At 40.9% G+C, this 16,702-nt stretch overlaps 1 protein-coding gene and 1 long non-coding RNA gene across 7 annotated transcripts in view; one reads left to right on the plus strand and one right to left on the minus strand.

The window, feature by feature from the left end:
- The window catches only part of chd1l (chromodomain helicase DNA binding protein 1-like), a 107,862-nt gene extending 106,801 nt beyond the window's left edge, over positions 1 to 1,061 (minus strand). Inside the window, exon 1 of one of the 2 annotated variants that reach the window (XM_041210719.1) lies at positions 830 to 1,061. In XM_041210719.1, coding sequence (XP_041066653.1) covers positions 830 to 926 — 97 coding nt within the window. In that variant the 5' untranslated portion in view covers positions 927 to 1,061. The remainder of the gene's footprint in view (positions 1 to 829) is intronic. The other variant, XM_041210721.1, reaches the window with a different exon arrangement.
- On the plus strand, positions 440 to 16,360 carry LOC121290357. 5 transcript variants are annotated; one of them, XR_005945782.1, is made up of 4 exons: positions 453 to 736; positions 11,949 to 12,005; positions 12,893 to 12,969; positions 13,055 to 16,360. It is a non-coding gene; the product is annotated as an uncharacterized LOC121290357 (long non-coding RNA). The 5 variants fall into 5 exon arrangements; XR_005945783.1 differs by lacking the exon at positions 11,949 to 12,005 and having other exon boundaries at positions 440 to 736; XR_005945786.1 differs by lacking the exon at positions 12,893 to 12,969.
- The last annotated feature ends 342 nt before the right edge of the window (positions 16,361 to 16,702 follow it).

Here is a 16,702-nt window from a genome sequence, read left to right on the forward strand (position 1 = left end):
CAGCCACCCTAGTTACGTTGCATGCATATACTCTTGGCAATCATTTACAGAGTTGGTATCAGTTCCCTTTAGGTTCATCTCAGGGAAGGATGATGCGTATACAAGAGGCCAGATAGTAAAAATAATTAGGAAAAAGTGTGTCGAGGTTACTTCAGTTTAACTGTTGTCACTAAGCCGATTTAATATATCGGTACTAACAGGTCACCGAAATTAAAATGCTTTAATGCTTCACTAGTGCATTTTTGTGTTTTAACATCCTTAACTCGTCCACTCAAACTGCTCTTCCTACTGCCGTGACGGCTTGTGAAACACGCAAACATAACCCAAGACATAATTTACAAGTTATTCTTAATATAAAGATGCTGTGATCGTTTATAGTAAACAAAAATATTCAATTTCCTCTTCTGATTGGCCTGCGTCAGAACAGTTTCTAGAATCTGATTGGAGGCATTTGGTACTTTCCGTGGACGTACCGACTGTGTAACATGAAGTCGATCCAAAGGGTGTAGTTAATGAAAATAGTTTAACTTTGAACGACTATCAAATCATCATAACTGCCCAATTTTCAGAAAAAGAAAACCATTTCGAAAGGGACCAAGAAGCAGGTTATACTCAGGACATAAACAGCAATTGTTGAGTGAACCTAAAGGAGAGGCCAGTTTGTGAGAGACAGCGGGATTAAAGCAGTTTTACAGCTGAATTTGGGGTTCCTGGAGAAAAGCCAAAGGTTAACCAGGTGAGGCATAAGGCGACTGGGGATGTCCTCGATCCTAGCCCAGAGCCGGGAGCCAGATGAATGCGATTTACAATCCGTTTAAACAACACTGACCTGTCAGACCCCACCTCCTAACATCCTCCTCCTCAACCTGTTCAAACTCTCCCGGCTGGTTGAGTAAGTTGCGAAGCTTTTGTGCAAAGTGAGACATGTTTAATTCTTGCTTTGTATAACTGGAAGCGCCGGAGAGGAAAGGGTCTGGCAGCAGAGAAGCTACCTAAGCTCCTTCAAAACTAAAGAACGCGCCAGGCCCTCACTGGAAAGGACAGACGGGAGAGTGGGCGGGGCCTCCACTGTGACGGAAGAGCAGGGGCGGAGCCTCCCGTGACAGGACAGAGGGGGCGTGGATGGAGCCTCCCATGTAATGGAACATAACCGGTGGGAGCAGCCCCGCCTGTGAAAGTTCAGTGGGGGCGGGGCGGCCCGTAACAGGATAGAAGGGTGTGGGCGGAACCTCCTCTGTGATGGCGCAGTGGGGGCGGGGCGGCCCGTTACAGGACAGGGGGGGGGTGTGGGCGGAGCCTCCCCTGTGGGGGCGGAGCGGCCCGTGACAGGACAAGACACAGGGGAGTGGACGATGCCTCCCCTATGACGGGGAGTGAGCGGAGGTTATCCTGTGACGGTGGAGTGGGAGCGGAGCCTCCCCTCTGAGGACAGAGGGGGAGTGAACGAAGCCTCCCCCGTGACCGGGTGTGGACGGAGCCGCCACTGCGGATGGTGGGGTGGTGGCCGTCCGTGACAAGGCAGAGGGGTGTGGGCGGAGCCTCCACTGTGACTAGACAGGGGGGAACTGGGCGGAGCTCCCCCTGTGAAGAAAATGGAGTTTGACAAAGTTTTTAGAGCTTTTTGAGGCTGTAATTGGTGGGTAGATTATGGGAAATTAGAAATACAGTACACTTGGATTTCCAAAAGGCATTCAATAATCACAGATTTGTTACACAGAAGTAGACCATTTGGCCCATCATGTCTGCACCAGCTCTCCAAATGAACAATTCACCTAGTGCTGTTCTCGCTTTCTCCCTCTGCATTCTTCCTTTTCAAATAATGGTCCAATGCCCTTTTGAATGTTTCGATTGAACCTGCCTTCACCACACTCATATGCAGTGCATTCCAGACCTTATCCACTCCCTGTGATTTATTTTCTCATTTTGCTTTTGCTTCTTTTGCCAATTACTTTAAATCTGTGCGCTCTTGTCCTTGATCCTTTCATGAGTGGTAATAGTTTCTCCCTATCTACTTTGTCCAGACCTCTCATGATTTTGAATACCTCTATCAAATCTCTCAACCTTCTTTTCTCTAAGGAAAACAGTCCTAACATCAATCAAACTTCATAACTGAAGTTTCTCATCACAAGAACCATTCTCATGAATCTTGTCTGCTTTCTCTCCAATGCCTTCACATCCATCCTAATGGTTGCAATATTCCAGCTGAGGCTAAACTGGTGTCTTATGCAAGTTCAACAAGACCTCCTCCCTCTTGTATTCTCAGTTCCTGTTAATAAAGCATGTATGCTTCATTAAGCAGTCTCAATCTGTCTGACCATCATTAATGACTTATGCACATATACACCCAGGTCCCTCTGTTCTTGCACCCCTTTTAGAGTTGTATCCTTTATTTTATATTGTCTTTCCATATTCTTCCTACCAAAATGCATCACTTCACTGCATTGAACTTCAATTGCTTTCTGTCCGTCCATTCCATCCCTTGTCTATGTCCTTTTGAAGGACATTATTGCCCTCATCACTTGTCTCTGTTACCACATTTAAAATACTCCAGCAAATTAATTAAACTTAGGCAAGGTGCCACACAAAAGGTACACAAGCAAGATAAGGGCTCATAGAGTTGGGGGAAATATATTAACATGGATAGAGGATTGGTTAACTGACAGGAAGCACAGTAGGCATACATGGAGCATTCTCATTGGCAGGCTGTGACCAGGGAGTGCTGCATGAATCAGTGGTGGGGCCTCAACCATTTATAATCTATATTAATGACTTAGACAAAAAGACAGATTAATGTTTGCTGATGATACAAAGCTAGGTGGGAATACTAGCTTTGAGGAGCACACAAAGAGGTTGCAAAGTGACATAGATAGGTTAAGTAAGTGGGCAACAAAGTGGCAGATGGAGTATAATGTGGGGAAGTGTGAGGTTATTCACTTTGTTCGTGAGAATAGAAAAGCAGAATATTTTTTAAAAGGTGTGAAAATTGTAAATTATGTTAGGAGAGACAGAGATGTGCTCATACCAGGAACTCAGAAAGTTAACATGCAGTTACATTAAGCAATTAGGAGGGCAAATGGCATGTTGTCCTTTATCACAAGAGGATTGGAGTACAGGAAAAAGGAAGTCTTGCTGCAATTGTACAAGGCTTTGGTGAGACCACACCTAGAGTAGTGTGCGGAGTTTTGGTCTACATATTTAAGTAAGGATATACTTGCATTGGAGGCAGGACAGCAAATGTTCACTAGGTTGGTCCCTGGGAAGAGAGGGTTGCCCTATCATGAGAGGCTGAGTAAATTGGACCTATACTTTCTGGAGTTCAGAAGAATGAGAGGTGATCTCATTGAAAGATTCTGAAGGGACTTGACCAGTAGACATTGAGAGGGGAATCTAGAACACAAGGACACAGTCTCGGGATAAGGGGTCATTTAGGACTGAAATGAGGAGAAATTTCTTCACTAAAAGGGTTCTAAATCTTTGGAATTCTCTACCCTGAGAGTTGTGGATGCTCCATCATTGACTATATTTAAGGCTGAGATAGACAGATTTTTGGTCTCTCAGGGAATCAAGGGATATGGGGAGGAGGTGGGAAAGTGGAGTTGAAGCTCTATATCAGCCACGATCATATTGAATAGTGGAGCAGACTCAATGCATTGTCTTCTCCTGCTCCAATTTCTCAGGTTCTTATCTTCTTGCAAAAAACTACTGGAAAGGTTAAACCTTGTCAGTTGAGCTGTAACCGAGTTGTTTATAGTGTACCAAATCATAACAATGTTTAAACAATCTCTCTGACTCTATTAAACTTATTTGGTAGTCTGGAGAGTTATTCTCTACATTCCATGAGAAAAATTCCATGACATTTAAAATAATACAAAACACTTAAAGACTGATATTTCAATGTCTGCCTTAATCCCATGTGCATGTCAATCTTTATTTCACTTTCTTTAACAAGTATTTAAAGTGAATAATGAAGCCTGTTTGTTACTAGTTGGTTTGTTGTCTGTAAGTATTCTTCAACATAATTGGCTGCTATGCCAGCTTGATGACTTCCTATTCATGGACAGCAGAGATCCCTATAGCTGGTGGCATCCCTTCACCAGTGACCACAAAATCTGGGCCATAGTTTATTGCAACAACATCTTTGTTTCTGAAGTAGTTTGGATCTTTTACTGCTTATTTCCCAGCCTTTATTGGTCCTCCCTTAGTCTGCCAGTGTTTTTTGGTTGAAAACCAGTCTGTTCTTATCTTAGTCTCTTATTTGGAAAACTGTTTCAAGTATCAAAGTGATTCAAAGAATGTGGCCTACCTTGTATAACTTCTTAGAGAATTTGGTACGCTTTCACTCTCAGGCTTTTGATGTGTTAGCGACTTCTTTAAAGCGGTCTGGATTCCTTCTGATTTAAGATGCAAGTCCAAATTATTATTGAATGGCTCCCCCCTTCTCAAATTGTCTATTTTAATAGTCATTGTGTTAATACTTATCTAACATGAAGTCGTTTCTTAATGGGAATAAACAACTTCTGGTTGTGTAATTTTTTGAGATATCTTTTTAGCTTTCTGTTAGTTGCTTCAAAGTCATAGATTTATAAATCCAAAATAAAACACTAGACCATTTTTCTCTTAGTGCTTTGTTTCTCAAGTTTTGGTCATCTAGTTTTTCAGGTTTTTATTCCCAGAAACTCTTATCTTTTTAAGAATTTCCAAGAATCGAATAAAATGTTTTACTGACCCCCACCACCCCCATATCTTGTGGGATTTACTCTTCATAATAATACCCACCAATGTCTTGGTTCAATCTAAATATTTCCCTTGTGGCTAAAAGCTCATACTTACTCTCAACTTTCTCGAAGATGCCTTTAGTTCAGATCTTCCACGTTCCACTGTCTAGACAAATGGATAAAACAGAAATGCAGAATACTTCTTAAATAGTGAGAGGTTGAGAATTGCAGGTGTCCAAAGGGACCTGGGTGACATTGTTCATGAGTCATTAAACGTTTGCATGCAGGTGCAGCAAGCAATTAGGAAGGCAAATGGTATGTTGGCCTTCATTGCAAGGGGATTTGAGTACAGGAGTGATACTGATGGGAAAGATTGATGGTAAAAGAGACCGAGGTAGACAAATAACAATCTTTTTAAAGAGCATCGCAAACTGGATGAATGTACCACCAATGAAGATGATCCACGCCTCTAGAGTAAGATTAGTATAGAGAGCCATGGTCTCCAATGCCTTCTTAGGACTTGGTACATGACAATAAAGATCAGTCTTGAGTTTAGGTTTTAAACTTTTCATAGAAACTAAATTTCAAACTTCATAAATTTATGGATTTCTATAAATTGGCATCTGAGGACCAATTTTACAAATGGGCGCTTCTGGCAGGTAATGTATTTGAAAGCTGTTCGGGCACCTCCTATGATTTTCCATTTATTATTTAGGATAGATTTCAACCCAACATCAGAAGTTTAGAGTTCTGCACTCAAGGCCAACTATTAAAGAGCACAGTTTAGTCTGTAAAGGGCAATCTGCAATTATGTGACTTCACTTAAAACACAATATAAATTATAACCTTTGCTGCTTCAGACATTGAATTTGGCATATTCCATGTTTCTCTCTTGGTGATTTTGGTTTTGTCCTAGAGCGAGTTGGCATTACAAATCTCAGGAAATTTATGGGCTGATATTTACAGGGAATTTGGAGATAACTTCAGCCTTAATGTCAAGCATTTCTGCCAGTGAGAAATCTTCAAATTAGAAGAGTCTGAACTGCTACTTTTGATATTGGGACAAGCTTATAATGGAATGTCAAGTTGGTTGTCTAGTCTCCTAAGATGCCCAGTGGAGAAATGAAGTGCCTCCTGCAACAGATTTTAGTGGGTAGGTTGATCTGATGTGTTTCATGGTCTGGGCCTCATGGCCACAATTGCAATTTAGGTTGTCCCTCATCTTCCACTCATATTTGCCACATTGTTCACAGATTCAGTGGAATACTTTCTATTCTCTTTGAGGGACTTCTGCTGTTAGATCAGTGAGGAAGTGCTGTTTCTTTATGCTCTATGGCAATATATCCCTCCTTTGATAAGGGGACCAAAATTGTACACAATACTCCAGGTGAGGTCTCACTAAGGCTCAATACAACTTCAGCAAGACATCTTTACTCCTGTATTCAAATCCCCTTGCAATGAAGGCCAACACACCATTTGCCTTCCTAGTTGATTGCTGTTCCTGCATGCTAACATTTAGTGACTCGTGAACAATGTCACCCAGGTCCCTTTGGACACCTGCAATTCTCAACCTCTCACTATTTAAGAAATATTCTGCCTTCCTGTTTTTTTCTCCCAAAGTAAATAATTTCACACTTATTCACATTATATTCCATCTGCCATGTCTAGCCCATTCACTTAGCCTGTCCAAGTCCTCTCGAAGCTTCATTGCGTTCTCCTCACAACCTAGGTTCTCAACCAGTTTGGTGTCATCAGCAAATTAGTAAATATCACAATTGGTCCCCACATCCAAATCATTTATATAGATTGTGAACAGCTGTGGACCTAGCACTGACCCTCGCAGTACCCCACTAGTAACAGCCTACCATCCTAGAATGATCCATTTATTCCTATTCTCTGCTTTCTGTCTGTTAACCAATTCTCAATCCATACTAGTATTTCCCCCAGTCCCATGATCTCTTATTTTATTTACTAACTTCCTGTGTGAGACCTTATCACAAGCCTTCTGAAAAAATCCAAATACACCACATCTACTGTTCTCCTTTATCAATCCTACAAGTAATATTCTCAGAAAAACTCCGAGTTTGTCAAACATGATTTCCCTTTCATAATTACATGTTGACTCTGCCCAATTTTACCATTCCTTTCTAAATATCCAGTTATCACATCCTTTATAATAGATTCTAACATTTTCCCTACTACTAACAGTCAAACTAACAGGTCTGTAGTTCTCCATTCTTCCTCTTCCTTCCTTCTTAAATAGTGGGGTTACATTTGTTATTTTCTAATCTGTAGAATTTTGAAAGATAACCACCAATGCGTCCACTTTCTCTCTAACCACCTCCTTCAACATTCTGGAATGAAGCTCATCTTGTCAGGGGATTTATCTAGTTAACTTTTCAAGTACTACCTCTTTACAAATACTAATTTCTTCTGATTCCTCAGTTTCACAAGTCTCTTGATCACCTAGGATTTCTGGGAGATTTTCTGTATCTTCTGTGAAGACAGATGCAAAGTAATTGTTTAGTACATCCGTCATTTCCCTGTTCCCACCTGTAATGGGACCACACTTGTCCTAACTAATCTTTTCCTTTTCACATACCTAAAGAAGATTTTAAAATCTGCCTTTATGTTCCTTGCTAGTTTGCATTCATATTCTCATTTCTCTTTCATAATCAGTTTCTTGGTCCACCTCTGCTAGGTTCTAAATTGCTCCCAATTCTCAGGCTTATCACTTTTCTGGCATCCTTATAAGCCACTCCCTTTGACCTAATGCAATCTTTTAACTTCTTTAGTTAACCACGGTTGTTTTACCTTTCCCTTTGGGTGTTTGTGCCTTAGAAGAATGTATATCTGTTGTAGACCTTGTAGTATTTCCTTAATGCCTGTCTACTGTCAAATCTTTTAGTGTATTTTCCCATTCCATCATAGCCAACTTACCCCTCATACCATCATAATTTCCTTTCTTCAGATTTAAGACTCTAGTTTCAGCATGAACTAAATCGCATTCAAGTTTAATGCAAAATTCTATCATATTATGGTCACTATTTCCCCAAGGCTCCTTTACAGCAAGGGTATTAATTAACCCTTGCTCATTACACAACACTACATCCAAAATAGCCTGACCCCTAGTTGGCTCCTCAATGTACTGCTCCAGAAACCCATCTCTTCCACGCTCCAGGAATTTTTCCTCCACAGCATTAGTGCTGATTTGGTTAACCCAGTCTATGTGTAAATTGAAGTCACCCATTATTACAGTCTTACCCACATTACATGCATCTCTAATTTTCTGATTTATACCAGACCAATATTAGCACTATAGTTTAGTGGCCTATAAACAACTCCCACCAATGTTTGCTGCACCTTGCTGTTTCTTAGCTCCATCCAAACCAATTCTACATCTTGATCCTTTGATCTAAGATCCTCTCTAACTAACGTACTGATCTTGTCCCTTATCAAGAGTGCTACCCCGCCTCTTTTTTCTTTTTGCCTGTCCCTCCTAAATGCCAAATACCCTTGGATATTCAGTTTCGAACCTTGGTCACCCTGTAGCCACCTCTCTGTAATGGCAATTAAAGCATGCCAATTTACCTCAATTTGTACATTCAAATCATCAACCTTTTTGTGAATGCAATGTGCAGTCAGATAGAGTGTCTTTAATTCTGCTTCTTTAACATTATTCTCTATTATGATCCTGTTTGATGCTTGCCTATGCTTCGTCTGTCTCCTATTTTTGCTTTTGAGCTGCTTCATCAGAGACCTTCCTTCCATCATAAGATCAGAAATGGGGATGTTCGCACAATGTTCAGCATCATTCACGACCCCTCAAATACTGAAGCAGACCATGTCCAAATGCAAGCAAGACATGGACAATATCCAAGCTTGGCTGACAAGTGGTAAGTGACATTCACGCCATGCAAGTGTCAGACAATGACCATCTCCAATAACCATTGCCCCATAACATTCAATGGCATTACCATCACTGAATTCCCCACTATCAACATCCTGGAGGTTACCATTGATCAGAAACTGAACTGGACTAGCCAAATAAATACTGTGGCTACAGGAGCAGCCCTGAGGCTAGGAATCCTGCGACAAGTAGCTCATCTCTTGACTTCTGAAAGCCTGTCCACCATCTACAAGGCACAAGTCAGGAGTGTAATGGAATACTCCCCACTTGGCTGGTTGAGTACAGCTCCAACAACACTCCAGAAGCTTCACACCATCCAAGGCAAAGCAGCCTGCTTGATTGGCACCCCTTCCACAAAAATTCACTCCCTCCACCACCAACGCACAGTAGCAGCAGTGTGTATCATCTACAAGATGCACTGCAGGAAGTCACCATAGATCCTTAGACAGCACCTTCCAAATCCATGACCACTACCATCAAGAAGGACAAAGGCAGCAAACACATGGGAACACCACTGCCTGGAATTTCCACTCCAAGCCCCTCACCATCCTGATTTGGAAACATATCGCAGTTCCTTCGCTGTCACTGGGCCAAAATCCTGGAACTCCCTTCCTAACAGCATTGTGAGTGTACCTACACCACATGGACTGCGCGGTTCAAGAAGACAGCTCACCACCACCTTCTCAAGGGTAATTAGAGATGGGCAATAAATGCTGGCCTAGCCAGCGACGCCCACATCCCATAAATGAATAGATAAATATTTTCTACATCCTTTTACCAGTTTTGCTTCCCTTGAATCTCAGTTTCCCATCCCCCTGCCAATCTAGTTTAAACCCTCCCCAACAGCATTAGCGAATCTCCCTGCTAAGATGCAGTCCGCCCATCTTGTACCGGTCCCTACTGCCCCAGAACCAGTCCAACAGGGCCAAAGTGGCAATCTATGTGTGGAACCGGAGGATGTAGGTGAGGTTTTGAATGATTACTTTTCATCTGTGTTCACTATGGAGAAGGGCAATGTAGGTTTAGAAATCAGGGAGGGGGACAATGATATACTTGAACAAATTAGTGGGCTTAGAAGTAGATAAATCCCCAGGCCCGGATGAGATGTATCCCCGGCTGCTATGTGAGGCAAGGGAGGAGAGTGCAGGGGTTCTGCCACGAATTTTCAAATCCTCTCTGGCCACAGGAGAGGTGCCAGAGGACTGGAGCACAGCGAATGTGATACCATTATTCAAGAAGGGTAGTAGGGATAAACCAAGTAATTACAGGCCAGTGAATCTAACATCAGTGGTAGGTAAACTATTGGAAAAAGTCTGAGGGACAGGATTAATCTCCAATTGGAGAGGCAGGGATTAATCAGGGATATGCTTTGTCAAAGGGAGATCATGCCTTAACAAATTTGATTGAATTTTTCGAGGAGGTGACTAGTTGTGTAGATGAGGGTAGTGCAGTTGATGTAATCTGCATGGACTTCAGTAAGGCTTTTGACAAGGTCCCAGGTGGGTCAAGAAGGTAAGAGCCCATGGGATCCAGGGCAATTAGGCAAATAGGATCCAAAGTTGACTTCATGGCAGGAGGCAGAGGGTGATGGCCAAAGGTTGTTTTTGTGATTGGAAGCCTGTGACGAGTGGTGTACAGCAGGGATCGGTGCTGGAACCATTGTTGTTTGTAGTGTACATTAATGATTTAGACGTGAATATAGGAGGTATGATCAGTAAGTTCGCAGATGACACGGAAATTGGTGGTGTCGTAAATAATGAGGAGGAAAGCCTTAGATTACAGGATGATATAGATGGGCTGGTAAGATGGGCAGAGCAGTGGCAAATGGAATTTAATCCTGAGAAGCGTGAGGTGATGCATTTTGGGAGGACTAACACGGCAAGGCAATACAAAATGAATGGTAGGACCCTAGGAAGTACAGAGGATCAGAAGGACCTTGGTGTACATGTCCATAGATCCCTGAAGGCAGCAGCAACGGTCGATAAGGGGTTAAGAAGGCATATGGGATACTTGCCTTTATTAGCCGAGGCATAGAATATAAGAGCAGGGAGGTTATGTTGGAGCTGTATAAAACACTAGTTAAGCCATAGCTGGAGTACTGTGAGCAGTTCTGGTCACCACATTATAGGGAGGATGTGATTGTATTGGAGAGGGTGCAGAGGAGATTCACCAGTATGTTGCCTGGGCTGGATCGTTTCAGCTATGAAGAGAGACTGGATGAGCTAGGGTTATTTTCCTTAGAGCAGAGGGGGCTGAGGGAGGACCTGACCAAGGTATACAAAATTATGAGATGCATAGATAGAGTACATAGGAAGAAACTTTTCCTCTTCGTAGAGGTGTCAATAACCAGGGGGCATAGATTTAAGGTAAGGGCCAGGTGGTTTAGAGGAGATTTGAGGAAAACGTTTTTCACTCAAAGGATATTTGGAATCTGGAACACGCTGCCTGGGGGTTAGAGGCAGGAACCCTCACAACATTTAAGAAGTATTTAGATGAGCACTTGAAATGCCATAGAATAGAGGGCTACAGGCCAAGTGCTGGAAAATGGGATTAGATAGATAGGTGCTTGATGGCCAGCATGGACACGATGGGCCGAACGGCCTGTTTCTGTGCTGTATAACTCTATGACTTTAAGATGTGAATAAGTTTGTCTATTCCAATGTCTTCTAAACTTTTAATTTGATCGGGCTCTATTTCATCTATTCATCTTATTTATTGCTGTTCTTACTTCATCCTTCATGATCTTTGGACCATGTATGTTTTTCTTAATTGTTAGCTTTTCTTCTTGTTTTTTGACCTCAAATAAATCTTGTGTGTATTCAGTACATCTTGCAAGCACTTGGTCCCTTTCCATGATACCTTCCCCATGTTTCCCTTTGATGCATCTGCCAACTTTTCCAGTGATTTCCCTATTGTCTTTATGCATTGTTCTTGAGTCTGTGTTTTACATTTTTCTACTCCTTCACATTTTTTTGTTTAACCACTTTTTCTTCTCTTCAACACATTTTGTTAGATCCTTTTATCCAATTCCTGGGGTGTCCATTGATCTATTTGCTTTACCTTTCTCCTGTGTTCCATCAGGTCCAAAATTTCATCAGTTGGCAATTTTTGTTTCTTTCTCTTTCCTTTAGTTAGGTTGGTGTGCTTTGATGACCCTAACAGTGCCGCTTTGAACATTTCCCATGTTTAATGGCTTCCGTGACCTTCAAGCTGTTCGAAACAAGTTTGAACTTCCACTTTAAATTTTTCTTTAATTAAGCTGGCTGTATTAAATGGTTCATAATCTAGTCCCTTTAATGGCGCTTTTTCTTCAACTTCCTCAGCTTTATTTTGGTGGTGAAAACTACAGGTACATGGTTGCTTTCACAGTCAGCACTCAGGTAGGTCTTTGGTTGTTGAATTGTATTTCAAAATTTTTCTTGCATTCATTCATGGGATGTGGGTGTCGCTGGCTAGGCCAGCATTTATTCCCCATCCGTAATTTCCCTTGAGAAGGTGGTGACCAGCTGCCTTCTTGAACTGCTGCAGTCCCTGTGGTGTAAGTACACCCACAGTGCTGTTAGGGAGGGATTTCCAGGATTTTGACCCAGCGACAGTGAAGGAACGGCGATATTTTTCCAAGCCAGGATGGTGAGTTGCTTGGAGTGGAAATTCCAGGTGGTGGTGAGCTACCTTCTTGAAGGGGAGTTGGTGGCGTAGTGGTATTGTCACTGGACTGGTAATCCAGAGACCCAGGGTAATGTTCTAGGGACGTGGGTTCGAATCCCACCATGGCAGATAATGACAATGAAACCATTGCCAATTGTCGTAAAAACCCAACTGGTTCACAAATGCCCTTTAGGGAAGGAAATTTGCAGTCCTTACCTGGCCTACATGTGACTCCAGCCCCACAGCAATGTGACTCAAGTGCCCTCTGAACAAAGGCAATTAGGGATGGTCAATAAATGCTGCCCCAGTGATGCCCACATGCCATGAACAAACAAAAAAAAAAGCCCTGCAGTCCAATCTGCTGTTTATTGTCACAATTCTGGTCATGTCACCAGGACTTTTCCAGGTGTATTTCCTTCTTGAATGCCCCTTGAATCAGGTAGTTAGAATAACCTGATCATTTACACCAGTTGATCCGTATATCCCCTCTTTCACTTGGATCACCCAGGTCATGAGATCCAACCATTTTGCCTTTCCTGATAGAAGCTACTTTGGCATTTATATTACCCATTACAAAAAACACCTCATTTGTTTTACACTGATTTTTGGCTTTAACCAGGTCTTCACAGAAGTGATCAGTATCCTCTTCACTGTCAGATGTTGGTGCATAGACTTGAATAATGGCAAAATTGAAAGGTTGGGTTTTGATTTTAACTAGGATCACTCTTTCCCAGATAGCCTAGTAACCCAGCACACTTATTGAAATTTCTTCATCTGGTAGGATTCCTACACTTCTCTCGTGCTTTTGACCTCCTGAGTAGATGAATGTGATGCCATCTGATGTGGAATTTCCAGTGCACTTCACTCAAACCAAGAATATTGACTTTCAAATGCTTCAGTTCATGCTTGACATTCATCAATTTTCCAGATTGTGACAGGGTTCTCACATTCCATGTTCCAATGCTGATGCTTTTCTTTTGGACATTCCCTCCTGGGTTGGAGGAGATCTCCTTAACACTGTTGTTGTTTTTCTTTGATTTGCGTTGGTCTATGAATATGTTTGGCAAGGTACTGCAGTGGTTTTCCATTGCCTTCTGCAGGTTACAGTGCTCAACTAACAATAGCTTGAATCTGCTGCCGTTACACCAGTTGAGCTGGGTTTCAACAGCCTAGAAGATTCACCAGCCTATTTCCACAATGGCTTCACTGTAACCCTCGCACGGGACCCTTCCAAGGACTATCAACCAAGTCAGCTGACCTTGGGTTCACAAAAGGACAGGGTCGACCACACCTTGGGGGTTCTCCAGATAACCCTGCTACTGGACAGCAGTGAAATATTATTATCACAGTATTGTAATATCAGCTCTTTAGAAAAGATGTTTTCAGAAACAAGTTCTCTCTTTTGCCTTAGACTTGTTATTTTATTGTTGATTTTATTCATGTTTACCTTAAGTATATATTTTTAAATGTTCAGTTTAAGATAAAGTGGAACAAAATATCACAATAGCTGTGCATTACAGCAGACCTGAGTCACTTTTAACTAAGTTATAATATAAAGGAAAGAAAATGTCACATTTTACAAAATAGAAATGTATTGTTGCTACAGCATTTAAATAGTAAGCATTCTTTTACCACATTTAACTTGATCTAATATGAGGCTACCTATGATATAACAGATTTACCATAAATGTTAGCCAGTACCAAAACAGCTACAAAATGAAATCAGAGAAAGATGAGGCCATACTGCACTGAGAAAGGGAAAATACTTTTTAAAAAGTGATTCAGCGATTATTTCAATGGATGAAGTTATTGCAGACTGACAGATTTAGAAGCTCTGCGGGAATCTCATCATGCTCCATTCTGATTGGTTGTATTGTAGGTTAATTCTATCTAGTTGACAGGGCTGTCATCTAGAAAAATGCATAATTTCATAGGGCTGTATTATTAAATGAACTGAATAAGTTGCATACAAATAAACAAGGATGCATTGCCTATATGGCAACATGTTAATATTTTAGTGTCATTAGAAGCTACTGTTTCTGACATACTATCTCTAACCAAGAAAACTAGGTATAATGGCGAAAAAAGTGAAAAATAATATAGCCATGAAAGTTTGAGTTCTTAACGTCTGCTACATTTGCCTGTATAATTACAGTGACCATGAAGTGCTGAAGTTCAGCTACAAGGCTTTCTGCACTATAACACAAGAACACAAGAAATGGGAGCAAGAGTAGACCTGTCGAGCCTGGTCCGCCATTCAATACGATCATGGCTGATCTTAGGCTTCAACTCCATTTTCCTACTTGCTCCCCATTTCCCTTAATTCCCTGCGAGACCAAAAATCTGACTATCCCAGCCTTACATGTATTCAACGATGACTGATTTTTCTTGTAAGTTCTTCAATCTTAAGCACCTGCCCAACTTCTTTTTAGAATGATTTATATAATCAGCCTCTATCACATTTTCAATTAGAGCGGTACAGAACTCAACAACCAAATGAAAACATTTCTCACCATCTCACATCTAAATCTTTTGCTAAAGATTTTAAAGCTATGATCTCTGATTATTGACCCACTAACAAAAGGGAATAGTTTTTCTCTATCTACACTATCAAAACTTCTAACCGTGAAAACCTCTATTAGGCCATCTCTTAACCTTCTCTGTTCCAAGGGGAAAGGGCAGTGAAGTAGCAATAGCTGACTTGCTCTTGCAGAGAGCTGGCACAAAAATGACACTGAATGGCCTCCTTCTGTGCTGTGACCATTCTATGATTCTAAGTAGAAGAGCCCTAATTTTTCAAACCTTTCCTCATAACTTCTACATTCCTCATTCCCGGTAACATCCTGATAAACTTCTTTTGTACTTTTTCCAGAGCCTTTACGTCTTCCCTGATGTGTGGTGCCCAGGATTGTCTGCAATACTCCAATCATGAGATTACCATTTATTTTTTCAGTCTGGTGCCTAAATCCTTAAATTCCGTCTGCAAATACACTCAAAATATCCTTATATCTTTGCCCTGGTTCCAATATGCATATAAGTTTTAGCTCTTTTTCTTCTTGTAACAGATGTTTTTCTACCCTCAAAGCTGGTATATCAGGGAGGCAATGCAACATTCAAACTTCCTATTACAGCTACAAGAAAAGGCTGTGTATTCCGCCAACAATAGAATCTCCTACTACTTTCACTCTCCTATTCTGGCACTTCACCTCCATCTCTCCCTTACTCCATAGCGCTACAATGTTGCTCAGGAAAATTCGCTGCCCATTTACTTTAGCATGCTGATGCACTCAAAGTTCCAGAGAACCAAAGCAAAGAACAGACCCTATATGGTGAAATTAACCTATCTGTGTGCAGGTCCCTGTGTACAGGGCTCAGTTTCCTGCTGACTGAATCTTTTGAATCCCGTAAACCATCATCTCCATTTTATATATATGTAGTGTTGCATATGTTCATGTATACTTGCAGTGCTGTATACATATTAGTATATGTCTGTATATTTTGCATTTGTGATTTGTATTATGGCATCTGTGAACCTAATTCAAAACAACCGAATGCTCACTTTTAAAACACTGAACACCATTGCAGTACTCCAGATTTTTACTGCATAAACAGAATGAAGGCTTGTTTTTTCATTCCCTACTTGAGGGAGATTATTTGTGTTGCATAGATACAAGAAGCCAAAACTATCGAATTTGATTTAGCTGTAACCTCAGCACCATTATCCAAAATAATTTAATATTTTCAGAATTATTCTAATGAAGGCTAATAAGATTATTATACCTTTTTCATACTATATTGTGTTTCATATTAGACCGATTGGTAGCAAGATGTTTTGCACTGCATCCTTTTTGTAAATAAATGTTAGTTATTGCTGCTCTTTCTTGCTATAATTTCACCAATCTGAAGTTAAGATGCAGTGTAGCATAATATTGCAGGCAATGGAGTAATTGTTAATCTTTAAGTCACATAATTCTGCAAAATTCAGTTTCATTCTAAGACAAGTGCTTGATGACAGCAGGACAAGTGAATTAATTGAGAGAGGAAACAGTATAGTGAGGAAATTAAATTATAACACAAATGCATTTAATACCAAGGTTTTGATCTCATTTTTTTAATATCATAACATTTTATACAGTAACTTTTAGAGTACTTAAGTACTTTTAAAACAGATACTATACAGTAACAAATATTCTAACACCTTCATATAAACTATTGCTGGACAAAATCATCTTCCCTGTAAATTACAGGTAATAAGGTCTTTCCAATATTGAAGGGCTCAATAGATTAAATATAGTCATGGTACTTTTGAAGCACACATCTTAAAAATTTGTGTGTATTCTTTCATATAGTTGAATTGAATTTCTGCTTTGGGTGCAAACTGCACCAGTTTTCTGAATTAATTTTTTTTTGTTCATGCTTCCGGGCAAAC

The sequence above is a fragment of the Carcharodon carcharias genome, chromosome 18 (genome assembly GCF_017639515.1).
Source record: "Carcharodon carcharias isolate sCarCar2 chromosome 18, sCarCar2.pri, whole genome shotgun sequence".
In the NCBI taxonomy this organism is placed as follows: domain Eukaryota; kingdom Metazoa; phylum Chordata; class Chondrichthyes; order Lamniformes; family Lamnidae; genus Carcharodon; species Carcharodon carcharias.